The following is a 16598-nucleotide window of genomic DNA, read 5'->3' as shown; positions in this document are numbered from 1 at the left end:
TGTTTGCAGATCAACTTTTGCATCAACACCCTGTAAAGCTATCAAGTCACAAGCCCTGGTGGATTTCGTCACGGAATGGACAGACTCCCAGCTCCCCCCAGCTCAGGTTCAGTCGGAACTGTGGACGATGTATTTCGACGGGTCTCTCATGAAGACGGGAGCTGGGGCGGGCTTGCTGTTCATTTCGCCCCTAGGCGTTCATATGAGGTATGTCATTAGGATTCATTTTGCCGTATCCAACAATGTCGCAGAATACGAGGCCCTTGTCAACGGCCGAAAGATCGCCATCGAGCTTGGAGTTCGACACCTCGACGTTCGAGGCGATTCACAGATCGTCATCGACCAAGTGATCAAAGCCTCGAACTGCCACGACCCGAAAATTGAGGCGTACTGCAAGGAGGTCCATCGACTCGAGGACAAATTCCATGGCCTCGAACTCGTCCACGTCGCCCGACGCTACAACTAGGTGGCCGACGAACTCGCTAAGATCGCGTCGACTCGAGGCACGGTCCCACCTAACGCGTTCTCGAGAGATCTACACGAGCCGTCCGTCAACATGGGCTCGGGGGCTGGTGTCGAAGCCACTCCTGCCCAGCAGACGGACACCGTCGAAGCACTACTAATGGCAGCTGAGGTAATGGAGGTAGAACAGCGGCCCGGTCGACCGTTTGACTGGCGCACGCCATTCCTCGACTGCCTAATCCGCTGCGAACTACCAGAAGATCGATCCGAGGCCCGCCGTATTGCTCGACGGGCCAAGTCATATGTAATCTATGGCGAAGACAATGAGCTATATCGATGATGCCCGACGGGGATCTTGCAGCGTTGCATCACCATAGAAGAAGGCCGAAAACTCCTCGAGGATCTACACTCGGGGGCTTGTGGCCACCACGCTGCCCCACGGACCCTCGTGGGGAACGCTTTCCGACAAGGCTTCTACTGGCCAACGGCCGTATCAGACGCCATCAAGCTCATGTGCTCGTGCCATGGGTGCCAATTCTACGCCAAGCAGACGCATCTGCCCGCCCACGCTCTCCAAATGATCCCCATTACGTGGCCGTTTGCGGTGTGGGGGCTCGACTTAGTAGGGCCTCTACAAAAGGCAAAAGGCGGGTACACCCACCTGTTGGTAGCCATCGACAAATTCTCCAAATGGATCGTGGCTCGACCCATCACCAACATCCGCTCCGAGTAGGTCGTCCTATTCTTCACCGACATCATCCACCGGTTTGGGATCCCCAACGTCATCATCACTGACAACGGCACTCAGTTCACTAGAAAAAAGTTCTTGGACTTCTGCGACCAGCATCACATCCGTGTGAACTGGTCAGCAGTGGCCCATCCTCGAACTAACGGCCAGGTCGAGCGCGCCAACAGCATGATTTTGCAGGGGCTCAAACCAAGGATCTACAACCACTTGAAGAAATTCGGCAAGAAATGGGTTGAGGAGCTTTCCTTGGTCCTATGGAGCTTGAGGACGACGCCGAGCAGAGCCACAAAATACACCCCATTCTTCATGGTCTATGGCTCTGAGGCTGTGCTCCCAACGGACCTCGAGTATGGATCCCCTCGACTCAAAGCATACAACGAGCAATCAAATAAAGAGACTCAAGAGAACGCGGTCGACCAACTCGAGGAAGCTCGAGACATGGCCCTCCTCAACTCCACCAGATACCAGCAGAAACTTCGATGCTACCACGATAAGCACGTGCGCAAGAGGGACTTGAACGTGGGCGACCTCGTTCTATGACGGCGGCAAAGCAATCAAGGACGCCACAAGCTGACTCCACCTTGGGAGGGCCCGTATGTAGTGGCCGAGGTCTTGAAGCCGGGGACATACAAGCTCGCGGATGAAAAGGGGGCGATCTTCACCAACGCATGGAACATCGAGCAACTACGTCGATTCTACCCCTAGAATTTCAAAGCTTTATGTTCCCATGTACATTCTGTACCAAGGCCTTGTGAATGAATGCATGAATGAATAAGATCTTTCCCTCGAGCAATTTACTTTTTCATAAGTCGAAATCTCGACGTTAGAAGGGAGTACCAACTATGACCCATCATAGTCGATACCCCCTTGGGGGCTAGCAAGGGGGTGACCCCCCCAAGTGTCGAAAAAACCATGTAATCCTTTCATTCCTATCAATAATCCCGTACGGTCGAGTAGTAGAGGCACCTCGAGCCCCTTAAGGGCCAAGAGACAACGAGCCTGAGAACTCCTATGCCCCCGGGCTACGGAAACTCTACTCGCTTCATCACCCTTGAGGCAATCGAGATCGCCTTAAACAAAAGACCAAACAAGGAATACAAACATAGGCGCAAAAGGAAACAAAGGAGTCTCGAGCGGAAAGATGGACAAACATACACGAATATTATAAGTCGTTTAAAAACACAATATTACACAAGATAGAATAGCAAAATACTATACAAAGGGCCTCAGCACCCAAAGTAGGCTCGCAGGCCTCAATCCACGTCTCGACCCCCACCATCCTCGCCCGCGCCTGAGCTAGTCTCAGGGGGAAGTACTTCTGGCTCGAACAACTTGGCCAACCTCTCCCTAGGAACCTCTGCGTCGTCGATCAAGGCGTGGAGCCTCTCCTCGTTCTCCACATCAGTCTTGGAGATTTCGGTGACGAAGCCGTGGAGAAGCCCGAGCAGACTAACGCCATCGCCCGCTTCACTCCGACGTGAAGGGCGTCCCGCACCCGGTCCCTCAGCGTAGCTCCAAGGTAGCATAGCTGGTCGACGAGTGCGTCGCCTCGAGCCTCCTCCCTGGATTCGTCAATAGGCTCAAGCTCCTAGGAGGCTGAGAGGTCGCTTATCGCAGTCCGTAGACGACCATTTAAGGCGACCTCCCCCTCAAGCTGGGTTTTGATGGAACGGGCCTCGACTTGGGTGGCCAGCAGCTCATCTTTGAGTCCTGCAAGGACCAACATGAAGAAATTAGATAACACCAAGCATACCTCAGAAAAGAAACTCGACAGTAGAGACATACCACGGATGCTCTCCTCCAGAGCTGTGTTCTCGCCGACCAAGTTGGTGTTGGCCCTCTCGACCTCCCTGTTGGAGCGCGCCAGCTCAGTGTTGGCGACGCGCAGGTCTTCGATCGCCTTGCCGGCTTGCAAGATGGCCCCATCTTTTTCCAGCAGCGCTCTCTTCAGACGGTCGACGTCGTCAGAAAGGCTGCGGGATCGAGCCCGCTCCGCCTCGAGGTCTTCGAGGGCCTTCTTCTTTGCCTCCTCCGCGGCGCTCCTGGCGATCTCGCTGTTCACACACTCCACCTTCATCCTTTGAAAGGATTCTCGGATGGAGTCCAGGTCGGTCTTGAGGAGGCCCTTCTCCTTGTCCAGGTTAGCAAAGGCGTTCTTGTAGGACAGGGCCTCCTCCCGGGCTTTGGACGCAGCTTCCTCGACCATCATGGCCCGCTCTCTCAGGAGCGTAGCCTCTTCCACAGCTCTCGTCGAGACCTCTCGAGCCTCGGCCAGAGCAGCCTCCCTCTCCTTCTTCTCCTCCTCGAGCGCCAAGAGTTCCTTATAGGCCTTGAGGAGTTTCTCCTGCGACTCCAGGAGTTGCTCCTTGAGGATGGAGAGCTGCTCCCAGCCGCCTCTCGTGGCGTGGATGAAGCTCAACTTAATTCGGGAGGTCTCTTTTAGGTCCTGCGAACCGGTGATCAAGCAGTTAGAACACAAAACCGAACGTTCCATAAAGATTAAAAGACTAGGAAATACTTACAAAGTACGCCGGTCCGAGCCCGTTGTAAACAACGTCCGACAGGAGCCCCACTGTGTGCTTCATCCAGAGGCGGAGCTCCTCGACGTGCTCCCACTTATCGGCCTCCTTCCGATCGTCCAGAAAGATATTGGGCTCAGACAGATCGGTGGAAGCCCGGATGCGGATCCGGTCGGGGCACCAATTCTCCATCTCCTGGTCGGCCCGCGCCTTGACGCCGCGGATGAGCTCCTCGACGGTCTCGAGTGACCCCCCGTGGCGCAGGAACAAGTCAACGAGGGAAGGGAACCGCCCATCGTCGTCCACCGTCTTCCAGGTCCCGGTTTCGCCGCATCCACCACCGCCCGACGTTCCAGCCTCGTCCTCCTCGGCGGGAATACGGTCCTCCCACGACCGACACACCCAGAGGAATCCCGGGGCGATTCCGTCCATGCCGTAGATCATCCTCCTGATCTCGGACTCGGGGTCGACGAGGGTGCGCATCATGCAGGCGAGCGCCACCACGCCGTTCGCCCGCCCCGACTCTGCTGGGATCGCGGCAGGCGCCCCTAGACGGAGCCACGCCGGGGTCGGAGGGCCGAAAACTGGCAGACCCTCCTCCTGGTTCCCGGGCTCTTGCGGCGCCGGTAGTACCGGTTGGGGCAGACCGTGGGGAGGAGGCTCGAGCAGTTCCTCCGACTGCTGGCCCCTCTACTGCTGCTGCTCCTGGGGCTCCTGCGGCTCCTGGCGATGGTCCTGCTCCAGCAGCTCCTCGAGCTGGGGACCTACTGGCGGCTGCCCCACCTCTCCTCCCGTCGGCGTGCTGCTGTTCCTCCTGCGGCTGATGCCACGTCTCCTGCTCGCGCTCCTCCTCCTCTTTCTTCCTTTGCTCCTCGATGCAGTGAAGCCCGGCGGGCCAGGGCGTCCGCCTCGCGACGAGAGAAGTCTGGGCCTCCTCGTCCATAGGACGGGCATCCCTCGAAGTCCCATCGCTGCTAGACCCATCACTTATGGTGATAGGGTCCCCCTCGACCCTGGATCGGGGGGCTCGGGGGCTCCCTCCTGCCCTTGGGAGTGAGGTGCCTCGGCCCGCTTTGGCGACGATGGAGTGGACTCACCCACTAGGGGACGGGGCGAGGCGTTCTCGGCGCCGGTCGGTGGTCAAGGGTTGGAGGAGCCTATAGAACGCAAAGCAAAGGTCAGTTATCATGATGGTCAACATAAGAGCAACACAAATCCCGTAACGACGGGAATAAGCTACTGACCTGAGTCCTTGGAGGCCGCTCCCACTTTGAGCCTTTTGGCCAACGATGGTTGGGCCTGCTCGAGCCTCCGCTTCAACCTGAACGGGCATTAAAGAAGCTGTTACACGAAGAGAACACAACGACGCAGGAAGATGAAAATCATAGTGTCCAAGACCTTACCCCACAGGGAGAACAGCTCGTCTGCCGGTACCTCGACCGGTAGGCCTCGAACCACCCTGCGTCGGGGCTCCAGTCCCCTCACGGGCGGGCGCCGGCCTCGGCTCCGCGTCTCCCCCATGGCGAGCGCGAGGGCTAGCACTCCTGCGGCTTGTTTCCCCTTTACCGCAAGCCGCGGCACGGCCATGGGTCAACGGCCCCGTCGTCCGGGGCTTGGAAAGGTCACCCTCCTTTGGTGCAGGGGGAGGTTGGGGGTGCGGGACGGACCGGCTTTGAGCCGGTGCGGGAGGGACATTGGCACGGGAGCGACGGGGCGACGACTCCCTCTGCCGCCTCTCAAGAGGTCCGCCTGGACCCTCCTTTGGCGTACCCATCCGCGGGGCATCGGCGTCGCCTCGAGGCGGACCCTCGAGGATCCGGTCGAGGCGAGACGCCTTCCCCTCGGAGTCGCTGCTGTCGTCGTCGCCGTCGTCCTCACTAGGGATTCCTCTTCAGGCTCCCCCCTTTGCCTAGACTTAGCTCGACGCGCCTCTAACGCTTGGCGATCGAGATTCTTCGATTTCTCTTCTTTCTTTTTTGAGTCCTTTGTGGACTTCTGCTTCTTGGCGAACTGGCGCCACTTGTCGCGGTTGACCTCATCCTCCTTTACTGGAGGCCTCGAGGACCGAACGTCGATCGATCCCTGCGAGAGCAAAGACAAGCTTACAAAGGGATCGAGGGAGATCCAGAATCAAAGCCATATGCAAGAAAAGAACTTACCAGGTCGATCGAGCCCGCGTCAGGCCTCATGGGGAAGCCATTGACATGTTCCAGCTGGAAGTCGCCGGCGACTGCCGCCCTGACCCGGGCCGAGACTTCATCGTCCGCCAGAGCCTCGTTGGACATCCGGCACGCCTCGAGGTCCCGAGACGAAACGCCGGGACCCATCTCATCCATCCTCAGTGGCCGAGACATCAGCGGGAGGACTCTCCAATGATGGATGGCCGAGAGGACGAGAGCGGCGGACAGGCCCTCCACGCGTAGCTTCTTCAAGCCGTCAAGGAGGGGGTCGAGCCGCGACTGGTGGACTTGGACGACGCCGTACGTCCAGTTCCCCGGACGCTCCGTGATTAAACGGCCGGTGTAGGCAGGAAGGAGGTCATCGTTGTTCCTCAGGTAAAACCACTGGGAGTCCCATCCGGCGTGGTTCGAGGAGAATCCCACCAGGATATACTCGCGTGGCCTCTCTGTTTTCCCCGTCTTTAGCACCAGGTTGAGGCACCCGGTCCGCACAGGTTTCCTCACTCCAGCGGCTCTGGTGGGGGCATTGAAGAGCTCGCCCCTATAGAGGTGGAGCCACAGGTCCCAGTGGGGCATCATCCCCAAATAGCCCTCACACACCGCGACAAAGACCGCCGCGACGGTGATGGCATTGTGGGAGAAGTGCTGGAGCTCCACCCTGTAATGGTGGCAGAGCGCCCGCATGAAGCGACTCGGAGGAGCGCCCAGGCCGTGGCAATGGAACTTGGCGAACGAAACCATGTAGCCCTTAGGCGGCATGGGCTCCCGGTGGTCCGCCGACGGCGCGATCCACTCCGGCGACGATAACGATGTGCGGCAGCGTAGGAGTCCCTCCCCCTCGAGCTCCAGCAACTGGCACTCCGTCATCGACGACGGGCGCCAGTCGTCGGCGGCGACGAGTCTCACAGGCATCCTTGAGTGGAAGGAAGGCGGATTCGCTACTCCTCGAGGGTGCGCGCGTGCGTGAGATGGCAAGGGAGCAAAGGCAGGAATGAGGGTAGAAGGCATAAGGGAGAACGGCAACCGGGCCACGGGATATTTATAGATGGCAACCACCAACGGACAAATCCGATAAATGCGGTAACTCCTCCCCATAAATGTGCCGCCTAATGGTCTTTTTCCTCTCACAGACGGGACGCTACGAATTCCACGCCGATACAGTGTCACAACGGCTCCCGCCTAAAAAGACGCGCCCAACGGGCAAAAAGGCGAACCGTCACGGCCTCTTCCTTACTTTGTAAGCCAAGGTACGTACCTATGAAAGTCTCGAGAGGTCACAGGCTGACCCTTCGAAAGGGTTCGATAGCTGATCTCGAGCACCAGAGTCAGGGATGCCCGACGAGTGGTCGAAAATCGAGGCCTGCCTCGAGAACTCGCTGGGGATGTCCAAGGTAGGGTCGAGACAGTCGAGAGGAATCCCCCCAACGGGAGGCATCGAGCCACTGGACTCTATCGAATGAGACCAGCATCCCCGACCACATCGACCCCGCTTTATGAGAACGCCTCCGGGCTACAGCTGACCTCCTCGAAAGGGGCACAGGTTCTCACTTGGACTACCCATTAGGAACTCAATCTGAGGTGGATGACGCTCGCTCTATCGAGAGTACGTCGAAACCCCCGCGCAGAACGAGCCAATCAGAACCTTCCACCACAGGTGTCGACAGCGTGTCTTCACATTAGGCGATATAACCCTCGAAGGAGTCGAAAAACTCCTCCAAGGGCTCGGGGGCTACCCCCGCGGGGTCGCTCGCGCGCCCCCACGGAACCTCGACTATGAAATATAGCGTCCACTCGAGCGCCAGCGCTCAAATGGAGACTCGTGGGCTACTGTCGAGGATATCAGTAAGGGGTACCCCAACTGATGTCCATGTCGGGATTATCCATACACAATTCGAGGCCTCCTACTCGACGCTCTGCCCAGTCACACGTACGGTCATCAACGTCTGCAGCCTCGAAGACGGAAAGGGTGTCGAGCGAATCGATCAGGGCTCAAGCGACGGCAACCGTCGAATATGGAAGCAGGCTCGAGCGAATCGGAAGGCGTCGAGCGCAAGGTCACCGCCCGCCGCCTGACGCGGGCACGGGAACCAGGGCATTTAATGCGCCTGTCGCGTCTCACGTAACACGCAGGTCATGGGAAGCGTGATAGGGAACAGGCACCCGTCCCATCATTCTTTTTGCAGCCTTCCCCACTAAATAACCTAGGGCGTGTCAGGACGCAGGAAGCACGGTCGGAACGTCTGGTCAAGACCCCCTCGAGACGTCCAAGGTCAGCGCTCTGGCTAGCAAGGCGTTACATAGCGACCGACCCTTGACCAGACGCGTTTCCTTCTTGGGGAAGGGTTGGGCGTCGAATGACAACTCTGCAACCACTCCGACGTATCTGCCGCCATGACGTACAGGCATGCAACAGATAAGCCAGTCCAAGATGGCGCACAGAGCAGGATACAGGGGCACGCGTAATCATCATCAAGCTACCAGGACAGGACGGCTTGAGACCATGCCGGTACGGAGGCCTCGAGTAGGTCAGCGCGCCATACCTCTATCGACCCCTACTCTAACGCCTATACTTGTACCCTAGGCTTCTCCTTGGAACTATAAAAGGGGAGGCCCGGGAAGAGATACATGATCACGCAATACACCACAACACAACACAACACACCAGCCATACGTAGTAGTGCAACTCGCATCACCACACTTCATACCACGCTTGTATTCACCCCCGTACAAGCACTTAGGTGCAAAATAATACAAACTCTCCCTCCCCCGCTGGACGTAGGGCCTTCTCTTGGCCGAACCAGGATAAATCTTTGTGTCTTTTTGGATCACCATCTGGAAACGGGAGCACGCATACAAATTCACTAGTTGGTGTGACCCCCCAGGGGAAAAACACCGACAAATTTGACATATAAATAAAAGATAAAAAGGGAGTAGAAAATTCTGTTGCTGATCACTTGTCTAGAATGTATTTTAAGAATCCATAGGAAACCCCCATCAATGATTCACTTCGGGACGACATGCTCTACGGGATTAACAGGTCTGACCCCTGGTATGCAGATATTGTTAATTTTATGGTTTCAGGGTATGTACCACCAGGAGCGAACAAGAAGAAGCTTATTCAAGAAAGTCGTTCGCATATATGGGATGAGCCATACCTCTTTCGAGTATGCTCTGATGGCTTACTCAGGAGGTGTGTGACCACTGAGGAAGGATGGAAGATCATCAACAGGTGTCATTCATCACCATATGGAGGTCATTATGGAGCATTCCGTACACATTCAAAGATCTGGCAGTGTGGATTCTACTGGCCTACAATGTATGAAGACACGAAGCAATATATCAGAACATGTGGGCCATGTCAAAGGCATGGAAACATAAACACAAGAGATGCCATGCCACTCACCAACAACCTTCAGATTCAGCTCTTTGATGTCTAGGGAATAGACTACATGGGTCCATTTTCCCCATCAAAGAAGTGTGAGTTCGTTCATCTTGGTGGCAGTTGACTATGTCTCCTAGTGGGTAGAGGCATTACCTTGCAAGCACACTGACAACATCAGTTCAAAGAGGATGTTTGAAGAAGTTATATTTCCAAGATTTGGAGTTCCCAGAGTAGTGATAAGTGGTGGAGGAGCACACTTCATCGACAAACGCTTCAAGCAATATCTATCAAGACATGAAATCTGTCACAACTTCGCTACCCCCTACCATCCTCAAACAAGTGGCCAAGTAGAGACTTCCAACAAACAAATCAAGAATATTCTTCAGAAAACAGTCAATGAGATGGGAACGGCATGGAAGGACAAGTTACCTGATGCACTCTGGGCATACCGGATAGCATACAAGACCCCAATTGGAATGACCCCATACCAATTGGTGTACGGGAAGACTTGCCACCTACCTGTTGAACTAGAATTCAAAGCACATTGGGCCATAAGGAGATGGAATATGGACCTAGATGTCACTGGAGATCATAGAAGAATGCAACTATCAGAATTGGAAGAATGGCGAGAGAAAGCATATTGCAATTCAAAGATCTATAAAGAAAGAGTCAAAAGGAGGCATGACAAGAGGATCAAGAACAAGGAATTCACACCCGTAGATAAGGTATTACTTTTTAATTCTAGGGTGAAGCTTTTCAGACATGGAAAACTCCGAAGTAAATGGGAAGGACCATTCAAGGTAATCAATTGATCATCCCACAGAGCTATCACACTTCAAAATAACAAAGGTACGTTATTCAAGTTAAATGGTCAACGTCTTAAATTATTTTTAGAGCCCAATAAAGAATTAGAAGAAATAGACGAAATCCATTTCTACCTTCCCCATGGAGAATTAGCGCCCAACCTTTTTAATCTGACGTTTTAGGGCCACGTATATATTTTCCTAATAAGTTCTGCATCTAGAAGCACGCTCGAGGAAGCGGGCCCACAGAGGGGCCAGACACAGGGTGGGCGCCTTGATGATGAGGGCGGGCGCCCAGCCCCTGTCCCCTCTCAGTCTCGATTTCCTCCATCGCGGAAAACACATTTATGGTAAACCAAATAATCATACAGATGGAAAGTTTCGCACGCACGGCGGCGGGAGTAACCCGAACAAACCCTAGAGGCACTTTTTGACCCCTATATAAACAGACGCCTAACGTCAGTTTTCAAACACCAATCTATTCAAGCCTTCTCTCCTTCTTCAATTAGAGCTTGTTTAGTCCCTCGCTGCTCCAATGGCCGAAGAGTTCCACGACGATTGGGAAGTCGTCCCCTACGACCTCAACAAGAAGCCCAAGGAAGACCCCGACGCCCACGCTCTCGTCCCAGCCAACACAGAGCGACAGCTAGAAGCCATGCCATTACGCCAGCGTAGCTCCGCCCAATCCTACCATGCTCAACCAGTTCTCACCGCACCAGCCTCTACTTCTCAAGGGACCATCAGCCAAGAAGGAGGCCACCGTCAAGGTGCCAGCCGGCACTAGGATCCTTCCACCCAGACCCAATGAGAGGGTCGTTGGAGTCAAGACCAACCAGAGCGGCAAGATCAGCAGCATCCGCTACACTACGGAGGAAGTGATGCCTTACTTTGAGGGGATTAGAGCAGCCAAAGTCTGTTTCATCCCTCCAAAGGTAGCCCCGAAGCACGCTCTTAATGCTTTCGAGACACCTCCTAAGCGTCGCAGGACTATAGTAGATATTGATGAGGACGTCCGTAGGCTAGACAGGGTCATCATAGACCTCCAGGCCTCGGTTAACTCTATCACTAGGCAGCTCTCTAACCACAACACCGTGATACTAGGTCTTAGGCATGATCTTGCTAGTGCCAATAAGAAGATCAGGGAGTTAGAGCGCCGCTAAGTTATCTAGATTAGATCTTAAGGCAATGCATCTTAGTTATTTATCTTTAAATTCAGTTTAGATTTACTGCATTACTAATCATTTGTAATAAATGCCTCAAGATTAATAAAGATTATTATTATTATTATGTCTTGTTTGTCTCTACTTTATTTTTATACAAGAAAGCAGAAAACAAGTATGGGGGAGATCCCTCGACATGCCAAACGTACTTCGACTACACCACTCTACGATTCAGGTACATACTTTGCACACTTTACACATATACATATATCTTGGATTATGCAGAATATTGTCTCCGACATGATAAATTAAAAAGATTAAAATGTCTCTAATCATGATTAATCTCACTCTGTGATATTTTTTGAAAACTTGCAACTATTGAAAATCATTTTAAAACCCTGTGCTGCTTGAGTCACTGTGGAATGTAAGATGGTAGAGTATGATTATCTTATTTTTGATATCATTGCTGCTTGGAGAATTTATTTTAAAATCTTTAAAAAATCTAGCTACCATCCTCAATGTTTTATATGCCTGATAAACCTGAAAACATGATAATTATAAAAGCTATCTACTCTGTATTGAGTTTGTTCAAAATGAGTTAGACCCTTGTTGAGAGATTTATCATGCCACTAAGATCAAGTCATTTATTCAGAAAGATTCACTCTTCCGAAGTATTATTGCGTTAGAGGCTTGGGCTATGCAAAAATATATTTCGAGGAAATAAAAAGGAGCAAGTGCTCGACAACCTCGCAGAAAAAATGGACAAGTGTCCGGCAGTAGAATTAGGGGTACCTCGGTATCCACCAGAAAAAAAGAGAGAAAGAAGAAAATGATAGCCCATGGTCCCTCTAATAAGCAATATGGCAGTAAGAGTTGACAAGTTTTTAATTTCCAAAGTCTTTGATCTAAGAGTATGGCATTCCTCTCCTCGGATCCTGTTTTGATCAGGCAATAAATGTAAAGTAAGTATGCTTAAGAATTTTTGCAAATTAAAACAGCCTCAGTGAGATATGCAAAAGATAATGAGTGACCCGAGAGAACCTATGAGAATAATGGTATGCCAAATTTCTTTTCAAAATTATGCAAAAACTCCAAGTAATAAGATTGAGAAGAAAGGACCTCTACTCTTGACCATATATTTCCCTGACTACGGTACACAGTGGATTTTTACACCCTGCAGGTATGAAGAATGTTTTACAATGTTTTAACCCCAAATATTTTTCTTAACCATCCTTTTCTCGAGGACGAGTAAAAGCCTAAGTATGGGGGTATTTGTTGACGGTTCTTAAGTATCAATTTTAATTATTAAATAAACAAGGGAAAGGACCAATATACAAACAACACCCAGAATTAGGGTTTGATCTGACAGAATTCCATGAGTTTTGTTGTTTATCGGTTTCTACAGGGGGTTATCAAGAAATAAGGAAGAAAGGCCCACATGTCGGGATTACATAGAGATATTAACGCACCGCGCAATTTTCTACCATCTAGAAGACTCCAGAAGCCACAGGAACGAATGGGGGCAGGGCGCCTACCCTCCCCCCTAAGGCGCCCACCCTGGAGTTGTGACCAATCCCGTCCAACTTCGCGGATCACGCTCCACCGACCTAAAGGATCAAGGATAACCGTTCAATCAATGTCGGTTTGATCCGACGGCCCACGTTCATGTGAGGGGACTATATAAGCAGACACCCTGGCTCCTGGAGGGGAGAAGTTCATCATAGATTTGAGAGGAGCCCTCTAAGGATAACCTCTCCTCTAAATAGACTTAGGGCTTAGCATCCAATGTGAGAGTAGAATTAGTTCTTCTAAGTTCTACTAGATTGAGAGAGATAGAGTGGAGGTGTAGATCGGAGGAAGCCTGGCCTGTCGGTGTCTACTCCGAGGTTGTACCTGCGGGATCAAGTTCTCCTAACCCGAAGCTTGTTTCTAGGATTCTTCAGTAATTCGACTTCTAAATTCTAGTAAGTTCTTGTTTTATTTTTCTTTGGTTTATGAGTTTACTTTAATCTCTTCGCGTAGAGTTTAGAGTAATCATCTCTAGCGTAGACGTGGTGTTTGGGCTAGGTAGTAGCGAGGAACGTGACATTTCTGAGTTAGAACGAGACTACAGTATCTCGTTAGCTAGATAGTAGCAGACCATATCTCGTTAGCGGGACGGATAGGGTTTATAGGTGCGGGTTGAACACCCTCTGTGGTGTCTAGATTTCGTGAGCCTCCCCAATAAAACAGTAGATTATCCATACCAAGGTTAGAACGAGACTACAGTTGCAGTCTTCTCTATATATCACTCACATCGAGAAACATTCTTTGTAGCCTAAAGGTTAGTAGTAATAGACCAGGTTAGTCAGATGCACTCCTTCTCCTAGTGGTAAAAATATAAATACGATACTCTAGATAACATCCCGGATGAAGTGCTCACCGATATCCGTGCGCTTGCGGATCAATTCCTTATTGCGTTCCCAAATATCAACAGCACCCGCATCGGCCATGAATCCTATTATTAAGCCTTGGCCGTTCCGGGGGTGGGCTATTGATATAATCGGCCAAATCTATCCGCCATCAAGCAAGGGGCATAAGTTCATCTTAGTTGCCACTGATTATTTTACTAAGTGGGTTGAAGCTATTCCTTTGAAGAAAGTAACATCAGCTAACATGATTGATTTTGTGAAAGAACATATTGTTTACCAATTTGGTATTCCTTAAACAATCACTACTGATCAGGGTACTATGTTCACATCAGGAGAGTTTGATGAATTTGCAATCGGTATGGGGATTAAAGTGTTGAATTCTTCTCCTTATTATGCTCAAGCCAATGAACAAGCCAAAGCATCTAATAAAGGAATTATTAAGCTCATCAAATCAAAGATTGAAGAAAATCCTAGAAGGTGGCATACATTGTTGAATGAAGCTTTGTGGTCATATCGGATGGCATGTCATGGATTGACCAGAGTTTCACCTTATCAGTTAGTATATGGACATGATGCGGTGCTACCATGGGAAATTAAGACTGGATCTAGGCGGGTATCTTTTCAAGATCAATTGGCTGCCGATGACTATGCTACTTTGATGAACGATGAGTTAGATGATTTGGCAGGGCATCGGCTAAGAGCTTTGACAAGTATAGAAGAAAATAAAAAGAGAGTTGCTAGGTGGTATGATAAAAAAGTAAAAGCTGAGTTTGCCGACAGAGATTTGGTGTGGAAATTAATATTACCGATTGGGACTAAAAGTTCAAAGTTTGGCAAATGGTCTCCTAATAGGGAGGGTCCTTATCGGATAAATCGGTCTTCTCCTGGTAATGCTTATATTTTGGAGACTCTCGAAGGAGTTGAATTTCCTAGAGCATTAAATAGAAAATATCTAAAGAAGTATTACCCCAGTATTTGGGTTGATGCATAAAAGTTTAAGTGTCGATAACACTCCTATCGGCTGGATGAAATGTATCTAGGGCCTCGCATAATGTTTTTTAAAAAGTGTCGATAATAGTCCTATCAGCTGGACTTGAATAATCAGAAGTATTCTAGGGATAGAACAAAACAAGTTGCCGATAGGGAGCTCATGCATTCAGCAAGGCTTGGATAGCCAATATGGCGCGCAGACGGATTTGGTTGGCTTCTTCTATCTCCCGGATATCCTCATCGACAGAACCCTCTACTGGCTTCAGCTTCTTCTTCATTTGCAGTGCCTTGTAGGCCTGGACGTTGCGTTCTTGTTGGAGAGTTTTGATCATCTCAGGCAGTTGGCTTTCTTCTTGCTGAGCTTGAGTTAAGGCTTCTTCCACATGTTTGAGTTCGGCTAGCAAAGTTTCCCTTCTTGCCGATAGATCAGAAATCTTTTGCTTCAGCGTTTCCCCTGAGGACTTCAGGATGTCGATGCTTTTATGTTTCTCATCGGCAAGGCGCTTCACTTGTATTACTTCTTCTGCGAGTTGGGCATGAGCAGCTCTATCGGCAAGACGCTGGGTAGCCTTTTGGTACTAGAGCTGACGGCTTTCCAAGTGTGCAGCTTGGAAAAGAATCTCTTTGGCATCGGCTGGAATTTGGCCATGAAGAGTCTTGAAGAGAGCTTTGGCTGGATCAGAATCGTTAACCAATTGAGCAGTGTCTTGGTGTAACAGGGTCAACAGGTCCTCCAGTTTGGCTCTGATTTCTACCAATGAGATCCCTATTGCTTGGGAGGAGCTTGCTTCCTCATCCTCATCATCGGAAATCTCGATGGCGAAGGAAAATAAGCTATCCGGGGAGTCTTGTTCCTGAAAGAAGATAAAAGTAAGTCATTTCATGGTTAAGTAATAGTGATAAAGAGATGGGGATTAGATGACTTACTTGCTTTAGAGCGATCTCACGCCGTTGGCTTGATGATGTCGTTGGTACTATGGGTTGGTCGGCTAAAGTTGCCGATGGAATGATATCAACTGAGAAATAATGATAGTGATTATAGTTTGAAAAAATAAATCCATCGGCGATAATTTTATGGTCAGTATTTTACCTTGAGGGGGTGCAGTGCTTGTCTGTTCTGAAGGGACAACCAATGATACGATTGGATCCGCTGGATCAGCAGTCTGCTCATGTACATCGGCTGGTGCTTCTTGTGGTTCAGGTGCTGATTGAGAAGGGGACGGCGCTTGCTGTATTTGAATTTCTGGTGAAGAGGGGGACGATTCCACATGAATCAGTGACACTGGACGAGGAGGAGAAAGCAGTGCTGTCTTCTGGTGCTTTGATTGCGACTTAGTACTCTTGGGGCCTTTTCTCTTGACTGCAATGGACTGGGGGGCATCGGCACTTGTTTTGGTACTTCTGGTCTTTGCCGATTTGCTAGTTTGCTGTTAGAATAAACAAGGTTTCATGAGTCCAAATATGAAAGAATGTTGATGAAAATCTTGTTAGAAGATAAAAGTTACCGATGAGGTTCCCATAGCAGCCGATGTATCCTGAAAGGTTTTTGTGAGTATGGAACAGAATTGGTATAAGCAAAGGAAATCAGAAATTTACCTTGAAAGCCTGTGCCAAGGTAGCAGTGGCAAACGATGGAGATGTCTTTGATCGCTTGGTGGGCACCTTCTTGAAATGCACATTCCGGTGCATTAGAGTTGCCAAGCTCGGTGCGTCGTGATCGATTAGAGAAATCGGGCCTAATGGAAGGAGCTCGATTGGCCTTGCGCTTTTGCTGACTGTTGGTGGTGGGTTGTCGACCTATTAAAAAAGGAGGAGGTGAGTTACCAATGAGAATAAAAGCAACAAGAGAACTGAGGTGTCGTTTGAAGACTTACAATGTTATCGGGGATCTTATAGTTGCGGTCGATCATGCCATGGTATGTCAGAGCCGATGTGCAGAATAG

At 50.8% G+C, this 16598-nt stretch overlaps 1 protein-coding gene across 1 annotated transcript; it reads right to left on the bottom strand.

The window, feature by feature from the left end:
• LOC110437569 (circumsporozoite protein-like) lies at positions 2799-4672 on the bottom strand. Its single transcript, XM_021466043.1, has 2 exons — positions 4363-4672; positions 2799-2920 (listed from the first exon to the last, which is right to left on the bottom strand). The coding sequence occupies exons 1-2, from the start codon at positions 4670-4672 to the stop codon at positions 2799-2801; spliced, it is 432 nt and encodes a 143-aa protein (XP_021321718.1).

The sequence above is a fragment of the Sorghum bicolor genome, chromosome 8, assembly GCF_000003195.3.
Source record: "Sorghum bicolor cultivar BTx623 chromosome 8, Sorghum_bicolor_NCBIv3, whole genome shotgun sequence".
Classification (NCBI taxonomy): Eukaryota; Viridiplantae; Streptophyta; class Magnoliopsida; order Poales; family Poaceae; genus Sorghum; species Sorghum bicolor.
The sequence above is the reverse complement of the archived record's forward strand: the minus strand, read 5'-3'. Positions and strand labels throughout refer to the sequence as shown.

Bases quoted from the DNA above. Each gene is read 5' to 3' on its own strand.
- LOC110437569 (XM_021466043.1), bottom strand. From the start codon at position 4,672: ATGGACGAGGAGGCCCAGACTTCTCTCGTCGCGAGGCGGACGCCCTGG. The intron at 2,921-4,362 runs GTACTACCGGCG...TGGTCCTTGCAG, and splicing joins CCCACGGTCTGCCCCAACCG to GACTCAAAGATGAGCTGCTG.